General features: G+C 36.7%; 1 protein-coding gene and 1 long non-coding RNA gene across 2 annotated transcripts; both read right to left on the bottom strand.

The window, feature by feature from the left end:
* Positions 1–4,270: 4,270 nt before the first annotated feature.
* On the bottom strand, positions 4,271–6,220 carry LOC148771575 (uncharacterized). The gene has a single exon (XM_088815118.1). It carries the CDS (start codon positions 6,218–6,220, stop codon positions 4,271–4,273), a length of 1,950 nt encoding a protein of 649 aa, XP_088671244.1.
* Positions 6,221–10,375: 4,155 nt separating this feature from the next.
* LOC148771574 (uncharacterized) lies at positions 10,376–12,568 on the bottom strand. Its single transcript, XR_016030481.1, has 2 exons — positions 12,368–12,568; positions 10,376–10,586 (listed from the first exon to the last, which is right to left on the bottom strand). It is a non-coding gene; the product is annotated as an uncharacterized LOC148771574 (long non-coding RNA).
* Between the last annotated feature and the right edge of the window lie 11,818 nt (positions 12,569–24,386).

Raw genomic sequence — 24,386 nt, 5'->3', positions numbered from 1 at the left:
TTGTCGTTATTCATGGGTCTAACCAGATCTTCTACTGCTGTGTTCATGTCATCCATCTCCATCTCAGATCTTAATACAGTGAGATGTCCTTGGATCTTGTCATTGAAGGCTAGTTGTTCTTCAATGAAAGTATCCACCTCAATCGGGTTCGTTTCTCCTGCCTCTGTCATGTTCGATGATCGAGTAACCATGTTCAAAGTGTTGGGAATCAATTACGTGTACGCGGCGAAAAACCAAACAAAAAAATTATTTGAAACACAATTAATCAAATAAACACACCTGCACAATTAAAGTAATTAACTGTATACCTGATTTCTTGCAATCACCATATACATACTAGCGATTAATTTAAATTGCATAAAATTAAATCAATTAGCATGCCCGGTAATTTAAATCTTATAATAAGCTTGTTCAACATACGATTTCACATAAGCACGCAATAATACATGCAATATATGTGATTCGAAATTAATTGATATATACTAATCATAATTAATATCAATTAATTAAAACTAATAAAGGATAATCATATAATTACCCTTGAAGCGTGAGATGTATGTATATGGCTAGCATCTCAACAACCCCTTTGGATCTGTTCCGGATCAACGGGGGCGCGGCGGCGGCGTGTGATATTCACACGCTGACGGTGGCGGCACGTGGGAGCACGTGCGGCGACGGCGGCTGCTGATTTATTTTAGAACTTACGTGGCACTAGATACCCAGATGTGAGAACAAAAGAATCGAAAAAAAAAGAAGAAGACTACCGACAAATCGGCGGCGTGTGGCGGCGAGGGGCGACGGTGGCGGCGGTTGGAGAGGGGCGGACAAGAGAGTGTGAGAGAGGGAGGCTAGGTTTTTAAATGAGTCTTGTGTTATTTCACAAGACCTATTAGTTCGTATTCATAGTGTCTTGTGATATAACCCTATTGGGCTTAAGTCGGACTGACCCCAACAGTTTAAGTCCAATATAATTCATTTGCTCGTTTCTCTCAAACTAACGATCGGAAACCCTAGTTTAGTGGAACTGCTCAATCGGGAAACTTTTCGATTTAGAAAGTTTGCTAAATGTTTGCCCATTTCTTTTTCTCTGTTCATTCTTGTTCATAATCAACAATTACGAATGTTGGACTCATTCATATTTAGTTCCAATTATGCAGAGTTAACCTCTGACCCTTCATTCAAGGAATTCAATTAAACGAGAAGTCTGACCCTCGATGGTTCATGTATAAGCTAGTCGTGGGCCCACAACAAATTGTGATTCAAAGTCGTCCCCAGAGTTATGTTTGAGGTGAAACTAATTTCAACTCAAATACCCAACGAATCAAGATTTGCGCCTAGCAGCAACACATAATGATTTTCTAGATACAAATGATGTAACACCCCACGTTTTCAAAACACGATAATTTCTAACTCATAAATCTCTAGTCACGTAAATACTAAATTTTGCTAATAATAGGGCTATACGTGAATTATTATGTGCCGAATTATTAGATATCGAATTTTATACGTGACCTTATGTGCCTATGTGTTTACGGGTAAATTATACATGCATGCTAGGACTTAGCATAATTATCATAATACATAATATATATGTATGTATATGTGCCGTATATGTGTGTGTATTTTAGGGGAGGATTATTTAATAATTATAAAATAAATACGTGATAATCCTAAGCCTAGCCTAACCCCTATTAAAACCAATCCTACACTCCATCTCAAGCATGCCTATTTAGAAGGCCAAGAGTCCCTTCTCTCCCCCTCATTTCGGCTGCACCAAACCCCTCTCTCTCTCCCTTGTTCTTTCCTTCTTTAAACCACCGAAACAACCATTGTCATCAGCTCCACCAAGCTCGAACCACCCCCAAATCAGCAAGATATTTCTCAAGCCAACAATGAGAATTCCCTATCTCACCCTTGCCCTTGAATACTCCAAGAACACTATAAATACATGGTGCCCCTTCACTAGTGAAAACACTTCTCACCTTGAAATTTATACCGTGTCCTTCCATATCAAAGTAGCTTGGTTTAATCTCAATGCTTGAAGAGGTAAGAGCTGCCATTCGAAGTCTCAAACTCTTCCTTCTTCTTCGTTCATTTTCTTCCTCTAACTCTCGGTTTTTCTTTGAAGGTTCCCTAGAACCTTCCCCTTTTCAGCTAGCTTTTATTCCTTTCTATTTTTGAGGTAAGGAATCGAAATCCTTGCTGCAAATGGAGGTATCAAAGTATCAAGAACAAAAATTTCGAAATTAATTAAAAAAAAACACCCCTAATTCTTGTTTTATGTTTTTCTTGCATTTAATGGTTCCCTTTTTGTTAGTTCATATGATTTATGTTATTGCATGTATGATCAGAGGTCTTAAATGGTAGATTTGAGTTAATGGCTTTTCAAGAAATTCCAGTTATTTCGGAAATGGTGAAGAAAATTTAATTTGGGAAAATTTTGTGGTTGCATGTATAAATCTGCATTCTTTTGGGCCAGATCTATAATTTGTGAGAATTCAGACTCATATGAGTTTTCAAAACTGGTTTTTAGCATTTATTGAACGGAAATTCCAGATTTAAGAAAGTTTTGCAAGAAAAAGTAATTTTTGAAACTACTAGTGGTCTTGCATGTATGGATCTAAAGGTTTTGGGGTGAAAAATGGAATTTTCGAAGTTGTTGCATAAATCAAGTTTTTTTTTTAGTTTCATTTTCTGCATATATTGAACAAATATTTCGGTTTTGGGGGTTGTTTATGAAGAAATGGATTTTGAAATTCTAGTATGGATGCATGTGTAATCCGAAAGATTTTTGGGGCAAATCTGCAATTTTTGAGAAATAAAATTTTAGTGGTTTTCCAAATCTGTTTTTCAGCACTTAGTGAAAGACAATTCCAGTTTCTAAAAAGTTTGTAAGAAAAAGGATTTTTGGGGATTTCTAAGGGTCATGCATGTATAGATCTAGAGAGTCTAGGGTGAAAAATGTAAATTTCGAAAAATCTGCATAAATAAACTTCTAACTGTATTTTTCTGCATTTATTGAAACTTAAGATGGATTAAGGGTTGAATTCATGAATATCTGAATTAGGAACTTTTAGCTTAATTGCATGTTTGAGTTTTGAAACTTTCGGGGTCAAAACTGTAATTTCCAGAAATTTAGGGGTATTGTGCTGAATACTCGAACTCTTTTAAGTTGATGTATTTTTCTTGATCCTAAATTAATTAGCAAAGAAAATTTGGGATTTAGTAGCTTAAGGAAAATATAGGAATTAAATGGATCTTTACTAGTCTTGTTTAGAATTTTGGTTATATATGGGTAAACATTCATGAATGCATAATTCGATGTGTGATGATGGTAAATTCTTGTGTGTTATGTGGTTGTTTGTCACTTGATTGATATTTGTGATGTCTTGTGGTGTTTTAAATTTCTTATGGGTTGTTGTGGAATATTGATACCTTTATGTACTCAACCGAAATTCTAAATACTTCGGCCGTGCCATTTTGTAATTAAACAAAATAAATTGGGGAGATTAATGAAATACTTAGAAAGGATGAGAAAGGATACGGGGGGGCGGTATTCCAACCATAGATACTACAGTTGGGTGGTTTGATTCCACCGAAAACGGGCTCAGAATAATCTTCTTACTTTCTAAGTAAAGGAGTTAATTTCTCATCGGATCCGATAAACTGAAAAAGCTTTCTTACGTACACGAATTTTGAATGCTAGAAATATGCGTTATATTTAACTTCATTTCATTTGTGTGGCTATATACATATAATATATGTAGTACGACTATATTTTTAAAGTCTCGGTATCTTTCGAGATCCTTACTGAGCTTTGTTAGCTCATATAGATATTCTTCGTTTGCAGGTATTAGTACTACTCACTCCACCGGATTGGACTAGTCGACGGTTCGAGAAGCCGACTCCGGGTTTTTGGCTCGTATGGAGGATCTACTTATAATGCTTGTAGTGTTGTCTTTTGTGTATATTGTCCTTAGGACAATTACTATTTCCGTAGTAGCTCATGTGTATTATTATCCGTGGTAAAGGAGGCAAATTCCTCCGAATATGGGCCCCTTTTTGTTAAACTATGGTCCATTTATGTAGAATGAACATGTTGTTTTGATTACGGACTCTAAACCCCTTTTTTTTACTATGTTTTATCAAGGTGACACCACTTATAGTCTATATTAGGGAATAATCGAGTAGTTTAGATATATGTTCCTCCATCCCACTAAATCATTCGCCGAAAATTCTTCCGAAGTCAACCCCGTCTTTAAGTCTTAGGTCATGTGAAATATATCGGTTCGCTAATTCTTGCAGTCTTAGGAATATCTGCTTCTTTGACTTTCAGCTGGTGGTAACCTGACCGGAGGTCGATTTTGGAGAAGACGGATGACCCTTGGAGTTGGTCAAAGAGATCGTCGATGCGGGGCAGAGGGTATTTATTCTTTATGGTCACCTTATTTAGCTCTCGATAGTCGATGCAAAGGCGGAACGATCCGTCTTTCTCCTTAACGAATAGTACCGGGGCTCCCCATGGAGAGTGACTGGGGCGGATGTAACCCTTATTGAGTAATTCTTGAACTTGATCCTTCAATTCTTTGAGTTCCACCGGAGCCATACGGTACGGAGCCTTTGAGATTGGTTCTGTTCCCGGCATAAGACAAATTTCGAACTCGATTTCTCGATCGGGCGGTAGCCCGGGTAGGTCATCGGGGAAGACGTCAGGAAATTCTTGAACAACGGGAAGTTCGGACATCACCGGTTGAGGTTTTGAGCTAGTCTCCAGAAGGTCGACTAGATAGCCGATATGTCCCTTGTTGATGAGTTTGGTGGCCTTGATTGCGGGTATTATGGGAATTACAGTCTCGGTGTCTCTTCGAAACTCTAAGAGGGTGTGATTTGGGAGAGAAAAGCTTACGGTCTTTAGGGCGCAGTTGATTTGGGCCTTGAACTTGGTCAACCAATCCATTCCCATTATGAGGTCAAAGTTCTCGATTGTTAAGACGATGAGATCGAATCTCATGGGTTGGGATTGAATTCGAATAGGGCAATCCTTCACTATTTTGTCAGTGATCATTTCTTCGCCCGGGGGCATAGAGATGCGATATTCGTGGCTTACTTGAGTTGGTATTAGTCCAAGACGTACGCACACATTGGTGGAAATAAAGGAGTGTGTAGAGCCTGAATCAATCAAAGCATACACGGGTTCTCCAAGAATAAGAACAGTACCTGCGATCATCGTCGGATCTTGGCGCACTTGTTCCCGGGTCATGGCAAACGCGCGGCCTGGGACTCGAGTTTGAGCGTTGGGGCAGTCTCTCGCCTTATGGCCAGGCTTTTTGCATTGAAAGCACAACTCGGTATCCCTTACGCAGATCCCAAAGTGAGCCTTTCCGCAGTTCGAACAAGTGGGCTTGGTCGTCGGTGCTACTGGTTTAGAGTTTGAAATTTGGACCTTCTTTCCTTTGAATTTGTTATTTCCGAAATTGGCCTTCTTCCATGGTCGTGGTGCGGGTGTTTGGGGCCGTTTCCCTTGTTGAATTTCATCCTCGTCTTGAGCAGCCGTTAGTGCCTTGTCCACCATTTGCCGAAAGGTAGTGGCGTCGGACATGCGGATGTCCCTTCGAATTTCGGGTTGTAAACCCCTTGTGAAGTGATTTTTCTTTTCCTCAACGTCCTTGGCGATGAATGGGGCGTACAGGCATCCTCGTTCGAATAACCGAACGTATTCGGTCATGGTAAGATCCCCTTGGCGGAGCTCCAAGAATTCCTTGAGTTTGTTGGCCCGGACGTCCTTGGAAAAGTATTTCTCGAAGAACTGGACCTTGAATGCTTCCCATGACAAGTTCTCGAGTTCAACACCTTCCTTAGCTCCCTCCCACCAGTTTCGGGCTTCGTTTCGAAGTAAAAAGAGGGCACAGTGCACTCGTTCACGGTCATCCATTTGCATGTAATCAAAGATCACCTCCAAGGATTTGATCCACTCCTCGGCTACGACCGGGTCGGGATCACCGTGAAAATCAGAGGGCTTCATACGAAGGAAACGTTCGTATAGGCTTTGGGGGTTTGGTTGAGGCGTAGGTGGGGTTCGTTGGCTTTGAAGGAGTTGTTGGATCTGGTCATGATGATTTTGCGCTTGTTCGCGGATAAGGTTAGAGAGACCGAGAATAACGTTAGCGGTGTCCGGGAGATTATTTGTGGCGGCGGCGTTCCGAGATTGTCTTCCTGTCATGTCTTAGTGTGTGTTGCAAAAATTTTAGATTAACAGAAATTATAAAACACAAGTAAGCACATAATTACCGGACATACCGAGTCTTCACGCTTCGAGGGTTCCGAATTCCGGTTCGGTGTTCGTATAGAGTTTCTACAAATTTTGCTCTGATACCATGTCTGTGACACCCCCTAGAAATCGTATAGCAAACCGATGAGGGTTTGCCATGCACGGAAGCTTTAAGGTGTTAAATAAGTGTTGAGATATATGGGAAGACTCCAAAGATTAGCGAACCGATATAATTCTCATGACCTAAGACTTAAAGGCTGGGTTTACTTCGGAAGAATTTTCGGCGAACGATTTAGTAGGATGGAGGAACATATATCTGAACTACTCGATCATAAGTGGTGTCACCTTGATAAAACATAGAAATAAAAGGTTAAAGTCCATAATTAGAATGACATATTAATTCTACATAATTGGACCATAGTTTAACAAAAAGGGCCCACGTTCGGAGGAGTTAGCCTCCTTTACCACGGGTAATAATACACATGAGCTACGACAGAAATAGTAATTGTCCTAAGGACAATGTACACAAAAGATAATACTATAAGCATTATAAGTAGATCCTCCATACGAAACAAAAACCCGGAGTCGGCCTCTCGAACCGTCGACTAGTCCAATCCGGTGGAGTGAGTAGTACTAGTACCTGCAAACGGAGAATATCTATATGAGCTAACAAAGCTCAATAAGGATATCGAAAGATACCGAGAATTTAAAATATAGTCGTACTACGTATATGATATATAATCACACAAATGGAATGAAGTTAAATACAATGCATATCTCTAAAATTCCAAATTTCGTGTACGTAAAAGAGCTTTTTCAATTTATCGGATCCGATGAGAAATTAATTCCTTTACTTAGAAAATAAGAAGATTATTCTGAGCCCGTTTTGGTGGGATCAAACCACCCAACTGTAGTATCTATGGTTGGAATACCGGCCCCCCGTATCCTTTCTCATCTTTTCTAAGTATTTCATTAATCCCCCCAACTTATTTTATTTAATTACAAAATGGCACGGCCGAAGTATTTAGAATTTCGGTTGAGTACATAAAGGTATCAATATTCCACAATAACCCATAAGAAAATTAAAATACCACAAGACATCACAAATATCAATCAAGTTACAAGTAACCACATAACACACAAGAATCATCACACATCGAATTATGCCTTCATGAATGTTTACCCACATATAACTAAAAATTCTAAACAAGACTAGTAAAGATCCATATAATTCTTATTTTTCCTTAAGATACTAAATCCCAAAATTTCTTTACTAACACATTTAGAATCAAGAAAACATATCAACCTAGAGGATTTCGGGTATTCAGTACAGTACCCCTAGTTTTCTGGAAATTACACTTTTGACCCCAAAAGTTTCAAAACTCACACATGCAATCAAGTTAAAAGTTCCTAATTCATATATTCATGAATTAAACCCTTAATCCATCTTAAGTTTCAATAAATGTGAAAAACCAGTTTAGATGTTATTTATGCAGATTTTTCGAAATTTACATTTTCCACCCTACACTTTCTAGATCTATACATGCATGACCCATAGAAAATCCAAAAAATCCTTTTTCTTACAAAATTTCTTAGAAACTGAATTTGCCTTTCACCAAGTGCTGAAAAACAGATTTGGAAAACCACTAGAATTTAATTTCTCAAAAATTGCAGATTTGCCCCAAAAATCTTTTGGATTACACATGCATTCATACTAAAATTTCAAAATTCATTTCTTCGTCCACAACCCTCAAAATCCGAAATCTTTGTTCAATATATGCAGAAGAATGAAACTAAAGACTTGATTTATGCAACAACTTCGAAAATTCCATTTTTCACCCCAAAACCTTTAGATCCATACATGCAAGACACTAGGCGTTTCGAAAATTACTTTTCTTGCAAAACTTTCCTAAATCTGGAAATTTCCGTTCTATAAATGCAAAAAGAACAGTTTTGAAAACTCATATGAATCTGACTTCTCACAAATTACAGATCTGGCCCAAAAGAATGCAGATTTATACATGCAACCACAAAACTTTTCCCAAATTAAGTTTTCTTCACCATTTTCGAAATACCTGAAATTTCTTCGAAAGATATTAACTCAAATCTACCATTTAAAACCTCTGATCATACATGCAATAACATAAATCATATGAACTAACAAAAAGAACAAATAAATGCAAGAATTAACACAAAAACAAGAATTAGGGGTGTCTTTTAATTAATTTCGAAATTTGTTCTTGATACTTTGATACCTCCATTTACAGAAAGGATTTCGATTCCTTACCTCAAAAACAGAAAGGAAATAAAAGGCTAGATGAAAAGGGAAGGTTCTTGGGAACCTTCAAAGAAAAACCGAAAGTTAGAAGGGGAAAAGAACGAAGAAGAAAGAAGGGGTGGAAGAACTTTGAATGGCAGCTTCTTACCTTCTTCAAGCTTGAAGATTCAGCCAAGCTACCTTGATATGGAAGGACACGGTATAGATTTCAAGGTGAGAAGTGTTTTCATTAGTGAAGGGGCACCATGTATTTATAGTGTTCTTGGAGAATTCAAGGGCAAGGGTGAGATAGGGAATTCTCATCTTTGGCTTGATAAAAATCTTGTTGATGTGGAGAGGGTTTGAGCTTGGTGGAGCTGATGGCAATGGTGGTTTCGGTGGCTTGGATGAAGAAAAGAAACAAGGGAGGGAAAGAGGGTAGGTTGCAGCCGAATGGGGGAGAGAGAGAGGACTCTTGGCCTTCTAAGTAGGCATGCTTGAATGGAGTGTAGGAGTGGTCTTAATAGGGGTTAGGCTAGGCTTAGGTTAATCATTTATTTATTTTCTAATTATTTAATAATCCTCCCCTAATTATACACACATATACGGCACACACATATATATTCATATATATAAGTACTATGGTAATTTCTAGCATGCATGTATAATTTACCCGAAACACATATGCACATAAGGTCACGTATAAAATTCGATATCTAATAATTCGGCAATTAATAATTCACGTATAGCCCTATTATTAGTAAAATTTAGTATTTAAGTGACTAGAGGTTTATGGTTTAGAAATTATCGTGTTTTGAACACATGGGGTGTTACATCTTGACCTATTAGTAGGTCATGGGTTCGAAACCCACCCTCACAATAATGGATTTTTTTCGAAATCTTAACATTTTTCAACTTTTTGGTTTTTAAATATTTCCACAATTCACCTAAAATTTGTAAATTATAAATTTTTGGTCCACTATTTTTATAAAGTGATATTTTAATTTTTTATTCTACAATTTCGAACCCCCTTGGCAAAAATCCTGGATCCGCCACTGAACATAACCACTTGATGGTTTTCAACTTCCCACTAGTTTATTAACTTCCCATATATGGTGTTAGTGGCGATGTAACTTCTACGTAACTTCCACATGTAACTCCTTTGTAACTTCCCGGTGGTTACCACCTATATAAATGAGAAACACTCCCTCCCCACGTATCCCACAATTTTCTCTCTACGGATTGTTGTTCTTTGCATTATTTCTTTCTCTCTTTGTCTTGTTATTTACATTCTTATGTATTTTCACAAACACAAACCAAAGAGCTAGATAAATAGGCCATTTTACAACACGTTATCAGCACGAAATGCTCGTTGTGATCGTGGAAAGACAATCGTTCGTGGCACTAGGATACTTGAAGAATTTGTGATTCAGGTGCTCGTGAAAAATGAACCATTTTTGGCACGTGGATGCTCGAAGATGTAGCACCCCCCTTCTAGATGGGCGATAAATCGAACCGGTTTATCGGAATATTCATTAAACTAGCGGAAGCAAAGGATCAATTTGTAATTGTTGAAACATTGGGATGGGGCGAAAATGCAATTATTAAAAATATCTTCTTTTGGGTAATTGAAGGCTTTGCATTTTCAAAAAAAAAACTTTGTTGGGTTACTTTAGCCGAATAAAAGCTTCATTTGGAAATAAGTTTCGAGGGGAGGTTTCTCATTCGAGTGCTACATTCTCAATATCGATTTTCGGTTCGAGAAGAAATCAGAGTTCGAAAAGGTTATTTTGGTGAATGATTCGAAAATTCCTAGTGAAGGCATGAAAATAGCAAATTACGAAACTTACTATATTAAAGTAGGACTTTGGGTACGATTCATAACGAAAATGAGTTCAAAAGTACGAAAAAAGAAATGTTACGGTTTAGGGTTACACCACCAAAAGAAAATAACCAAAAGTCTAGCATCGTTCATAGGTCCTCGTACGTCTTCCAAAATTCCGGGCAAGACCTCGATCCACTACTCGATCCATCCCGGTTGAGGATTACTAGCACTACTACCTGCAATTAAAAGACATCTATATGAGCTATAAAGCTCAGTAAGAAATCCGAGTATTATCGAACTTTGGAAATACGTTATATCTAATATATAATATTGTATACCCGTTCTTACCCACGTTTCGTACAACAACACAAGGCAATCGGTCAAATCGCATACCTCACGAAAACACATCATTCAGCAAAAATCACGTAATTATGCAAAATGACTAAAATGCCCTTTTTGTGAAAATCATGAAAAACACATTTTTCGGTTTATCGGATCTGTGAAAGATTAATTTATGTACCGGAAAATAAACCTGTTACGAGCCCGTTTTCACTAAGTGGAATCAAACCACTACACACATCATCCTAGTTGGATACCGGCCCACTATATCCGAGTTGTTTATTACCCGATATTCCATTAATCTTTCAAATAAAAATCATTTATATGCAACTTTTCGAAATAATGCTATAAGCCACACATGACATCATAAATATCAATCAAGTGCCACAAATTCACACAATTATCACAATTTACCACATATTTGTAAATTGGGCAAAAACCCCAAATTCACACACATAAACACACAACCACACACGGAACAAACATCATGCACAAACAGCACCCACACATTCACACATTTCAGCGCACACACATGCACAATCAACACATTAACATCACTAATTGCTCATCAAAGCAAGCTTAAGAACAAATACCCCTTTTTCAATTCTCATTTAATGGACTTATTACCACTTCTAGGTAATAATCCATTTCAATCAATTCCTCACAGCCATTAAACACATCCAGCAGCAATTTAAAGTACAAAAATACCAAAACTCATCATTCATAACCATTAAATCAAAACATGAACACTTAAGGCACAAAACATATGTAAATGACATGCAATTATCCAAATTTTGAAATAATAGCAATTAAATTCCAAAACTTCTCAAATTAAATCCTAGAACTCCTAAATGATCCAAATTTCAGATTCTGAAATGATTTTAAAGTTTTCACAAAGTTTCGAATTTTCTTGAAATTAAACACTAGGAAAATCCCTTTTTCAATTTAAACATCCAAAACTCTAATATCACTCTAATTGATTTAAAAACTTGGTAAATAAAACTTTTTCATATTTAGTACTTGCTGAAAAACAGATCCAAACTTTAAAAATGAGAGATTTTTCGGAAATTGCAGTTTTGACCCAAAAGTTTCGAAATTTATACATGCAACCACACTAGAAGTTCAATTTCTACTTTTAATCTGAAATTCCACTTTACTAGATGCAAAAAATGAAGTTGAAAAACTACTTTATGCAGAAATTTCGGAAATTACACATTTTACTCCAAAATCTCTAGATCTACACATGCAAGCCTACTAGAATTTCAAAAATCAACTTTTCTTACAAAAATTCTTTAAATCCGAAATTTTTGTTCAATAAATGTTGGAAAACAGTTTTGAAAACATTTTTCGGACAGACTTTATAAAAATTACAGATTCGGCCCAAAACTTTCAAAGATCTACACATGCAACCACAAAAAGTTAAAAATTCATTTTTCTTGAAAACCCCTTTTTGAAATCTGAAATTGTTAAGGCTTTTGGCCAATAAATGTTGTATCTACCCACTATCAACATAGATGATGCATGCAAGACCAAGAAATTAACAAGAAACACTCGTTTTCCATTTTTCTTCAAAAACCCCTAAATTTTCGAAATCACTCCCAATCTTTAAGAAAATTTTGAAAACCCTTTTGATACTATTGATGCCATTTAATTTCAGCAAGAAATCGGAATTTCTTACCTTAAAATCGAAGAAAGAAAATAGCCGAAAGGGAGGAAAGCTTTCAAGCACCGAAGTCCAACCAAGCCACCTTGATTGTGAAGGAAATGGTGTGAGCTTCAAGGAGGGAGGAGTTGTGATCTCCCGTAAGGAGGCAAGTGGTTTTGATGGTATTTTTGGAGTAGTCTATGGCAAGAGTTGAATAAGGAACTCTCATTTTTATGTGGGTAAATAGCACTTAGCCCCCCTGTGGTTTTCACGTTGTGCACTTTACCCCCCTCTGATATCAATTTGGTCATTTTACCCCCTTGTGGTTGACAAGTTGTAGCGGCCGTCAGATATACCGTTAAAGTTAACAGAAAATGTTAAATATCAGAACTACCCCATTATTTTCCTACTATTTGCAGGTTATATTTCTTTTTATAAATAAATAAAAATTCAATTGCATTAAATTAGAAATAACACCAATTCATAGGACTAAATTACAATTATCAGAATTGCTTCTTCTCCTCGCCTTGAAATCCCCTTGAACTGTTCCAGACCCCTTCAAAAAAAAAAAATTCCAGGAACACTCAGAAAATTACATCCTAAAAACAATGTTCGAGTTTTTTTGTATTCTCGGGCAAACATCTCAGATTCCTAGGGTTTCGATTCTTCTTTGAAGTCCTCAATTTTGTGATAAATATTGATAATTCTTTGTTACGTATGATTACATTGAGAGAATTTGGTTGGGGGTTCGATATTTTACGGTTTCAGAAATATAAGTATTTTGTATTATTGTAGATACAGAGAATATATTAGATTTGAGAATCTTGAATCGGGGCATTGAGTTGGGTGATGGAGGGGGTACGTAAATGGGAAGCAGGAACCCAGGCAGATTATGGCCTCCGAAATTTTCCAGAAAGAAACGTGAGTTTTTTTTCATCGGCGGCGGGTCGATCAAAATCCTCATCATCCAGATTTTCCATTTTCTTACATCCGTTTCTTTTTCTCTATTTTAACTTTTTTTTCGTAGTATCTTTTATTAGGTTGTATAAATCAATCAGCCATTATTTAAACCTTATTTTGTACTAATTTTTTTAGGGATTTTTTTTCTAATTTTTAAATTGAATTCTGAATTCTGATATATATATATATATATATATATATATATATATATATATATATATATATATATATATATATATATATATAATTTTATTTTTAGCATCAGTTGTAAATTTGTTTTCATCCCATAGCATAGCAGATGATGATTATTAGTTGTAAAAGAGTTCCTATATGTATTTAAACAGTAATTAATTTAAAATTCAAAAAATTATGTAGTATAGAATTTTAAAAAATCTATTTTGTTTTTTTAATTAAAAGAAAAATGAGAGATTGGTGTAGGGGTTTTTATTGAAGGAAAAGGGGCAATATGGATATTATCACGAATTTTAGCTTGCAAAACCTTCAACCACTTCAATTTTGGGCGAGTGAGATGCACTTGCCATTAACTTTAACGGATTATTAGACGGCCGCTACAAACTGACAACCACAGGGGGGTTAAGTGCTTAAATTGATATCAGAGGGGGGTAAAGTGCACAACGTGGAAACCACAGGGGGGTTAAGTGCTATTTACCCTTTTTATGTTGGGAATTCTTTGAAAATGTTAGGTGAGGTGGAGAGAGGAGAGGCCGATGGTGGTGGTGATTTGTCTCGGTGGGAAGAGGAGAGAGAGACAAGTAAGTGTAGAGGTGTTGGAAGGAAAAGAGATGAAGGTGTCTCTTCATCTTACTAATGAAGGTAGAGTGTAGGATTAGTGAAAATGATGAGTGTTTTGCCAAGTGTAATGCATGCCTAATTAGACATTATTTATTTATTTAATTTATATCTCAACTTGCATCACAACACACACACACATCATCCGAACACACACACACAATTCGGACATATATATATATATATATATATATTCAAATGTATAATGCAAGTATTAGTATATATGTATGTATACGTATGCATGCATGTATGTACGTGTACGTATACATATAATCCACAAAATTTTCAAATAATTTATCAAATGAATAAAATACGCAATTATTCACATAAACCACGTAATTCACGAAATTTCATAGTATTTTAATCTACGGAAATTTAAATCATATAAATCGCACACATAATAGCGCACGTAATTATTCACGTAAGTAACATAATTAAATTCACATAATGCATATAATTAAGATCATTTAATAATATTCCCTAAGGGTTTTCGAGTTGGGGAATATTAACCTCGGGTTTTAGGGTTTTCGGGTTTTGGAAAGGTGGGGTGTTACAGAAGAACTTGTGATTCGAGTTCGTTCGTGAAATGGTAATCTTGTTCGATGAATACAATATATTCTTCAACATATGGGTTTAAGCGTTTCAAGTAAGCCGTAATCCCTTGCAATTTCGATTTCATAAGAGATGCACTAGATCTATTTAATGGCATGAAATGCATGAAGTACATATTTATCTTCAAGTCATTACTTCATTTATACTGTGGATAATTTCAGAATATGATGTGATTCGTAATTATTGGAAGCATGCTTAATTATGTTATAGTATGGTATAAATATGATTGTTTTTGGTATGTGGTGTAGCAAATTATTTTATCATTTGCATTCATTCCGGATTCAATGAATAGCGACGATAAATGTGTGATTGTATATTGTCAAATAATTATAATACCTTGCTGGTTTATTTTATGTTTCGAGGATTTGATATGAAATTGTATTATTAATGATTTATCATAATATTTAGAATACAATGCACTAAGAAGCTTATGAATAAATATGCACTGTAGAATGAGGGGTGAATATATTTGATGATGAATGTGAAATTGTTTATGTTTCTTACTGAACGTGATTGTAGCCATATTAATAGAATTTTTTTTCTCGGTTGAATTTGTATTGCATGAATTGTTAGAAAATGTTGCTACAATAACTTGGTCATTTCATTTTAAGATGATCTAATGCACTGCTGATACTTGATAGCATTATGGATCTATTTAGTTAATTCATGATTACCTACCGGAATAATTTCAGAATTAGTTCGTGGAATTTATATGAGATTGTACATGCTATATATTGTTTATATTATTTAGCATGTTATATTTTATATATTTGACAATTTACAAAGTCTTAATTGCATAAAGATTTTGGTCCATCTCTAATGGAGAATTCTATTCAATTGATCCATATCTGCCATATGTAATTTTGTGATATGGAAATGGGAAACAATATTTCGTTCGTCGTTATGGTTTATCGTATGTAATCCATGAATGTGTATGAACATGTGGTGTATGAATTATTAGACCGGAAGTTCTAATATGTGCAAAATATTCATGAAATTGTTTATGGAGGTTACATTCCCATAAAACAATAATACTCCTTATTGTATTTGATTTGAGATAAAACACATGAGCAAACTCAAGTTTACCCAACTTAATGTATCTGGTGAAAGTTATATTAGTTGGAGAATGGATGTTAACATCCATACGCTTAGTGGCCAATTGAGAATGATTGTTTTCGAGGATAATTTATTAGGTAAAGCCCAAAAGGCTGAGACTATGTTCTGATTACGAGATAATTAGATGAAATCCTTCGTCATGGACTATTCATCAAATGATGGGTTCCCATAAAGAATGGGATAACCTGACTAGTCGTTTTGATTACCAAAAGACAATATACTTGCCGGAAGCAAGGAACAAGTGAATTCATAAACGATTTGTATATGAATTTTAAAATCCAAAGAGAGCTCAAAATCAGAACATAGATATATGTTTTATATATGGTGGATCTAAGAATTGGTCGCGCACCTGAAGTGCGAAGAACGTTGGGGCTGGAGATGCAAATAATAATGCACCAGCCTAGACTAAGTTAGTAGAGGTAAAATTTTTCAATATATAGTCCATCGCTCAGCTTCCATACTTGGGCACATCTGACCAAATAACCCATGTTGGGATATGATTGAACTGTTGATTTCATGCAATATGTTTATTTTATTACTCGGGTTTATTAGTTTATTGAATTTCAATCATCTTACTTCATATGCTCATGTTAGGAACCATATTCATATTTTGATTATGTCTAGTTTATACTCTAGACCAGATATTTATGCTCTAAGTTAATTATTATGTTATTCAGTGGTGTTTGCTTGATGAATTTATTTAGTACCTGAAGTACTGAATATATATGATTAGATTTATATAACTCTATAGACATGACATGTGGGGATAAATGTCTGGCAGATAGTGCGACAACACATACTATCCTGAGAGATGTGTCGTACTTAATTAATTTCATGTCTATTTGTAGCAAGACCTCTTTGATAACTAAATGAGGCCCATGTAGTTTTGATAGATGGTTATGGTAATGTCCATATTATATTATCTAATGGCACAATATTGCCCATTAAAGTAGCTCATTTTTTTCTCCACGTTCCAGTAGAACGTTGTTAAACTTTAAAGATATTTGAGCTAATGGTTATTATATTGAAACCATTGAAGACAAGAAATTGATATATGCATCATCTCTAACGTGTACGGCCAGAAGCGTACATTGGGAAAATCAGAGGAAGTTTCGACACGATTATGTAGAACCACAATTTGTATGCCAGAAGCATAAGTTGTCGATTGCTCGAAATTAAGTAATTTGATTATATGTCGGCATACGCACAAACATATAATGATTCAATTCCTTTATTGGAATTAATCTAAGAAGATATAGGTGAAATATGTACCACCATCTATAACTTAAATTTAGAACCTTAGACAGGCGATCTCTTACCCGCTCAAATTGCGGACTGTCACTTTGATGAGACTGTCTTCCCGCCGTTAGGGGGAGGAAAGAACGTCCACACTAACATTCCTGGAGAACGGCGTGAAGTCGTGTGGGACGACCCCACCGTGTCTCATTAAGATCCTCTACATCAGAGATTGCTATATAGATTAATAGATCATCCATACTAACGTTCCTGAAGTACGACGTGAAGTCGTGTGGGATGACAATATAGATTTGCAAGTAATATCCATAGTAACGTTCCCGAAGAACGGCGTGAAATCGTATGGGACGACTTAGAAATCTGCAAAGAACGTCCATACTAATGTTCCTAAAGAACAATATGAAGTCGTGTAGAACGAATAATGCCATACTCATTATCTGATTTGAAAAAGTGACGAGATCTCAAATAAGCCAGTAATGACAGATGTCCTAGAAGGATAAAATATGGGTAGGCCATCAATCCCTGCTAACCAATCTTGCCTCCCTGCCTAGAAGAGGGGGAGAGCAATGGGAGCAAAGGATTCTCATCTCCAGAAGAGAATAATGCCCAACATCGAATCCGGTTAGCACAAGTACCAATGGGATCCCACCTGATCCATCTCATAAAACAATTCTAGAATATGGATTCGTCTAGGAGACGAAGTCGGGGGACGCCTCGACATCAATATCCATTCCCGAGAATAGGAAAATCATCGATGACAAATTTCCTTACACAGTAGCTACTGAACTTTTTATTGGGTGATGATATATAACCTTGATCAAATAAGTGTAAAGAAAGGGATGATGGGCCGAAATGAGAGAGAGAAAAAAAACAATACGAGCTGAATTTGATTCCTTGATAAAATGAAGAGTGTAGAGACCAGTAGTTCCTACAACTCCTTGAATTTCACCCGTATTCGGAATATAAGTGAGTACTCACAAAGGAATGAAATGAGATTGGGAACCAGAAGATTCATCTCATAGCTCAAATGAGATTAGGAACCAGAAGATTCATCTCATAGCTTAAACGAGATTGGAAGCCAGGAGAATCATCTCATACTCAATCAATGAAATGAGATTGGGAACCAGAAGATTCATCTCATAGCTCAAATGAGTTGGGAACCAGAAGATTCATCTCATAGCTTAAACGAGATTGGGAACCAGGAGACTCATCTCATAGCTCAAATGAGATTGGGAACCAGAAGATTCATCTCATAGCTTAAACGAGATTGGGAACCAGAAGATTCATCTCGTAGCTTAAACGAGATTGGAAGCTAGGAGACTCATCTCATACTCAATCAATCAAATGAGATTGGAACCAGAAGATTCATCTCATAGCTTAAACGAGATTGGGAGCCAGAAGACTCATCTCATAGCTCGAACGAGATGTGGAGCCAGAAGACTCATCTCATAGCACAATGATTTATGGGCAAATGAGATTAGGAGCTCGAAGAATCATCTCATAATTCAAGGATTTCCTCAACAACCTGAGATTGATTTTAAAGAGGTATACTCTCTCATGATGAATGTTATTAAATACGTGGTCACAAAGTATCAAATGGGAATCTAGATACAAGTATTTATATGAAAGTTCCAGAAGGACTTCGATTTCTCGAAGCAATTAGTTCCAGATCACGGAACATAAACTCAGCTGGGCTGAGACGTTCACTTTAATTATGACTAGAAATATTCCAGAAGACTATAGGACAATTGCCTAAGTGAACAATTGCTCGGAATAGAATAGGTGAACAATAATTGGTTTTGATTGTTCCTATTACTACAATTTATAGTAAGGACATAAACTTGATTTAGACTAGAAGTCAAGTAAAAAAAACTCAATTGTTGAAAATTTGGGTTCAAGATCAAAAATCTAAATGAGACTAATTTGTTATCTCTACCCACTTAAAATTTATCATGTCAATTATATTTTTGTCCATCAATCGAATTACACCCAGAAGATGTTATGGATAAAGAGAAATTATCGAGTAACACCTATGGGAGTTTGACAGTGGAATAGGTCCAATGATTCATTTTGTCCCATGGAGGAGGACGAGGAAGTGTTAGCACCAAAAGTGCCATATGTGAATGTAATATATGCATTATTATGCTTAACTCCATGTACTCGATATAATTTAGCGTTTTCGGTAAATTTATTAGGTAGACTTATCTCACCTTACCGACATGCCCTATACATCAATGAATGATGCGAAAACTTGTGATTTATATTGGCATTAACTAGAAGTCATATCCACACAAAGATCATTCCCAATCTATGGTTTAGTATTGGGAAAACAACTATGTCTTGGGGTTCTATGAAATGTACCTTAGTTGTCACTAGGTCAAATCATGCATGATGTTTGCTTCACGAGATAGTGAGTGAATGCACATGGCCTGAAGCCATGATTAGGCATGTTCGAGATTTTTGTGAATTGGCTACCACAAAAGATCCTAAGAGATTGTATTTAACTGCATTGAGCAAATTAAGACGAGCTTCATTAAATGTGACAACTCCAAGAACATATGAGGTTTTCTTCAATCGACAATAAAAAGAGCTCAAACAATAATGATTCAGTAGATCATGAAACATGATAACTACGCTGACTTATTTACTAAGTTTTCGCCTAAAATCACTTTGGAAAAGTATGTTAAGGATGCTGACTTCCGTAGATTATACAAGTTCGCTCCCTTGTAGACATCAGGGGGAGTTAATTTGAGGGGGAGTACTCTGTAGGTACTCAGTATCCAGAAGATACCTGAGTGCCTTGTTGTACTCTTTTTCCTTCGTGCGAGGTTTATTTTTCCCACATGGTTTTAGTTACTCGACAAGGTTTTAATGAGGCAACATTTTGGTTATTGAAAAGATTGTGCGTTGTACTCTTTTCCCTAACCGAGATTGTTTTTTCCCAATGGGTTTTATAACTCGGAAGGTTTTAACGAGGCAACACAAAAAGCACAATAGTGGTTTGATAGGAACCCAAGGGGGAGTGTTGTAAATAGTATGGAATGTGTGGTTTCCTAACATAACCACTTGATGGTTTTCAACTTTCCACTAGTTTATTAACTTCCCATATCTATATATGGTGTTAGTGGTGATGTAACTTCTACGTAACTTCCACATGTAACTCCTTTATAACTTCCTGGTGGTTACCACCTATATAAATGAGAAACACTCCCTCCCCACGTATCCCACAATTTTCTCTCTACGGATTGTTGTTCTTTGCATTCTCTCTTTCTCTCTTTGTCTTGTTATTTACATTCTTATGTATTTCCACAAACACAAACCAAAGAGCTAGATAAATAGGCCATTTTACAACAGTTTTTAATTAATAAAAGTTGTTTTGGATTTATCTTAGATAATAAAAAAATAAAATTGGGCCTATAATGACCCATGTGTAATGAGGGGTTTTTGTCAAATTTTCTCACAAGAAAAATCCTTTTATATATACCAAAATTACCCCCAACTCCTTGAAACCCTAAATCAATTCCAATTTCATTATTCACACCCCAATTTGACCCGATTAACTAATTTTGACCCTTATTCCAATTTTGACCCCCACCGCCGGTCTTTGGCGTTAACTTTTTTTTTGATTCTTTTTCTGATTTTTTTTTCCTGCAGGTCAACCGCCGGTCTCCGGCGTTGACTTTTTTTTTCTTTCGGAAAACTTGTTATTCTTAAAAAAATTATTTTAATTAATTTTACTGTCTTGGCCTTCTATATTACTGTCTTCAACAGTAATAATACTGACAGGGACAATAATTTAACTGTTTGAGGCAGTAATTTTACCGTATTAATTTATTTTAACGTCTTGGCCTGCAATTTTGCTGTCTTCGACCATAGTATTAATGTCTCCGGCTGTAATATTACTGTCTCATCTCATGCAATAATATTATTGTTTCAGACAATAATATTAGTAATATTGTTGTACGGGAAAGTAACATTCATAATATTACTGTCCGGGGCAGTAATATTAGTGTTCGGGATAGCAATATTACTGTTTGGGACAGTAATATTGGTGTTCGGGAAAGTAACATTCATAATATTCTTTTTTTTTTTAACTTTTTTTTTTCTCTCTAAATTATTACTACCTGAGACAATAATTTTGTTGTTAACATAATAATTTAGAGAGCAAAAAATGTTTCAAAAAAAAAAGAATTCAACGCCAGAGAACTGCGCGATCAACGCCGGAATCTGGCTGGAAATTTTTTTATTCAGAAAAAACAATTATTTTCTGAAAAAAAAATATGAAAATGGGAGTTAGTGTGATATATTTGTTCAAATTTGGGTCAATGTGCAATATTAATGAAGTTGGAGTATAATAAATAGAATTGATGAAAATTATATTATGAAAGGTACTTTAGAAAGAAAACATAGAGATGGATTTATTTACAAGACTTTTTTTTCATATGTACCTATATGATATGCCTAATTGGGCCAACCCAATGGGCCTACAATTTCTTTATTTAATGGGCCACGAACCCAATATTTAAGACCACTATCACCGAGGCCCAATCACCTTCAAGTAAGATTTGGGCCCGACAATCTCAACTAAGCTATAAATAAAGGTTTGAACTCATTCTTAAGGTACGTCCTATTATCGGAGTAATACTATAATTTGTATTCTCTCAACTATTTCCACAATCCTCACGTCTGACTTGAGCGTCGGAGGGGTTTCCGCCGGATCAACTCCCGGCCTAGTTCACGTGTTCTTTGTTCACAGGTATCTCAGGGCCATCTAGCACGTGAGCAGTGATCCACTTTGCTATCCCAACTCCCTCGATCTCAACTACTTAAGGTGATCTATGTTTAGCATCATCATAATGGCGCCGTCTGTGGGAAAGCATACAAGATCACGTAGCGAGCATGATGTCCCTGAGTTATCTACTCGGAGAGAACGTGCCAATGCTAACAACCTTCCACCTCGTGGAGGATCTGTCTTTCCACTTCCTCCTCGTAATCAAGATCCACCTCATGAGGTCCAGATAAATCCTCCGCATGATCCACCACTCCCCGCTCCCCGAACGGTTCAAATAACCGAAGAGGCCCTCCAACACATGATTGCGGAAGTTTCAGCTCGAGCTGCCACTGAAGCAGTAGCACAATACATCGCCACAACGGGAGTCAACGCTCCCCTTGCATCTCCACCCGTGGCACAACGACCTCCACCGCCACCGGATAACACATCCACCTCAGACCCTATGTCTCGAATGCAACAATCTACTCATCGCCTTAATGCACGAACTGGGCGACAAGTCTCACCTTCACCTTCAAGAGGCAACGCCTCTCGCCAACGAGTACCTCCACACAATGCTGGAGATGATGAAACTGACAGTCGGGTATCTCGCTCAAATCACCTCCCCCACATAGGTAATCCTATTGGTGGTAGGGCAATACATCCAATAAGGCGCAATCCATTTACTGTCGCAATAATCAATGAGATACTACCCCAACGGGTAAAGGTCTCGAGTCTACCCCAGTTCGATGGAACTAGTGACCCTCATGAGCACCTTGAAATGTTCTACGCCATTGCAGATCTATATGGCCCAACTGATGCGGCGATGTGCAAGATGTTTCGCACAACGCTCTCCGAACGAGCATTGAGCTGGTTCAACTCCTTGCCCACTGGGTCAATTGAAGCTCTATCCCAACTAACGGATCGCTTCACCCACCATTTCGCTATCAACAAAGAGTACGCTAAGACTCCCGCGTACCTCTTCACTATCACCCAGAGAGAGGGCGAGACCCTCCACAACTACATTCAACGATTTGTAGAGGCAGCTCACAAAGTTCCTAACGTGAGAGGAAGCATGCTCGCTGGAATCATTCAACAAACTTGAAGGAAGGTAGATTCAAGGAATCTATTGCAGGAAGACCTCCAACCACTCTAGAAGAACTACTAAGTCGCGCTGAGAAACACGTGCGCATCGAAGAGGCTTCAGCCCTCCCTCATCCCAAGAGGAAAAGAGATGAAGATCACTTCAACACCCTGTAACGAGATGGCCGACGACAATCGTTGACATCTCATTGAGAATCTCCTTCTACATCCCTAGACTTCCAATGAGGTCAATGACACTTAGAGTCTCTCGAGTCGATAACATTATTAGTGATCGCATCATCCTAAACTGGGGGGGCTATCCTACCTTAAGGATGATGCATCCCCTCACCTCTCGACATCAATTGGACGAAACATCTACAACATCTACTTAGTACAAGTTTAGTTATTTTGAGCGATTCGCTCCCTACTTGTTTAGTTACATTCGCCTCAAGTAGGCTTGTAACCTTCACATTTTCAAGCAATGAATAAAACAAGTTATTTCACTTACACTTGGTGTTATTGCTCAACAACTACTTAATTATTATCTCAATCTGCGCACGTGATCAGCGAGCTTCATCCATCGCGAGACAATGCCCAATGGTTTGACATCTCATCTCAAGGTTGGTATTCCCCCATACATTTCTACCCTAAGGGTTAGACATCTCATCCCAAGAGTTGGGTATCACCACTCTACCACAAGGATTAGACATGCCTCAAAGGTTGGACATCAACCACCTCCCAGAAAAAAAAAAAAAAAATCCGGCGAAAAAAATCCGGAAGAAAAAAAAAATCAAAACCGCCGGTCAACCCCGAAATCCGGTGGCAAAAAATGTTTTTTGAAAAAAAAGGTTTTGGGTCAAAATTGAATAATTTGTGAAATTTGGGGTCAAATTGAGGTTAAATTAAGTTAAGGATGAAATTGGAGCATAATAAAGTATGAGGGCTATTTTAGTCTTTTACAAAAATCTGGACCATATGTGGACTTATTGGTAAATAAGTTTTTTGTCTGGATCTCTTTATGAATAAGTACCCATCGATGGACTTATTTGTAAGAACCCTATTTGTATTAACTAAATAGTAAAAATTATAAATGTATGTCCTGACAGAATGCTAAATGCGCTGGGCAGAAATTACACGTGGGGCTAATAAAGTACTTGAATATCTATTACTCCCTCTGTTCCCCATTAAGTGTCGTTTTTGGCTTTGCACAAGGATTAAGAAGCTCAACAAATGTGTCTTGATTTTAGGTAAAATATATTAGAAAGACTAAAATAACCTTGATTATTTAATGATGTGATAAGAGAGAGTTAATACTTATAGTTGAATTAATAAGGTTAAAACAGGAAAAAATGCATTTAATGCAGTATTGAAAATCTAAAGTGACAGATAATTATGGAACAAAAATATTTAAAAAAAGAGACAGTTATTGTGGAAAAGAGGGATTACAAT

Source organism: Erythranthe guttata, chromosome 3 (genome assembly GCF_056151865.1).
Source record: "Erythranthe guttata isolate IM_541 chromosome 3, IM_541, whole genome shotgun sequence".
Taxonomy (NCBI): Eukaryota; Viridiplantae; Streptophyta; class Magnoliopsida; order Lamiales; family Phrymaceae; genus Erythranthe; species Erythranthe guttata.
This window is presented reverse-complemented; position numbering and strand designations above follow the sequence as displayed.

Coding starts and splice junctions, on each gene's coding strand:
- LOC148771575 (XM_088815118.1), bottom strand. CDS start 6,220: ATGACAGGAAGACAATCTCGGAACGCCGCCGCCACAAATAATCTCCCG.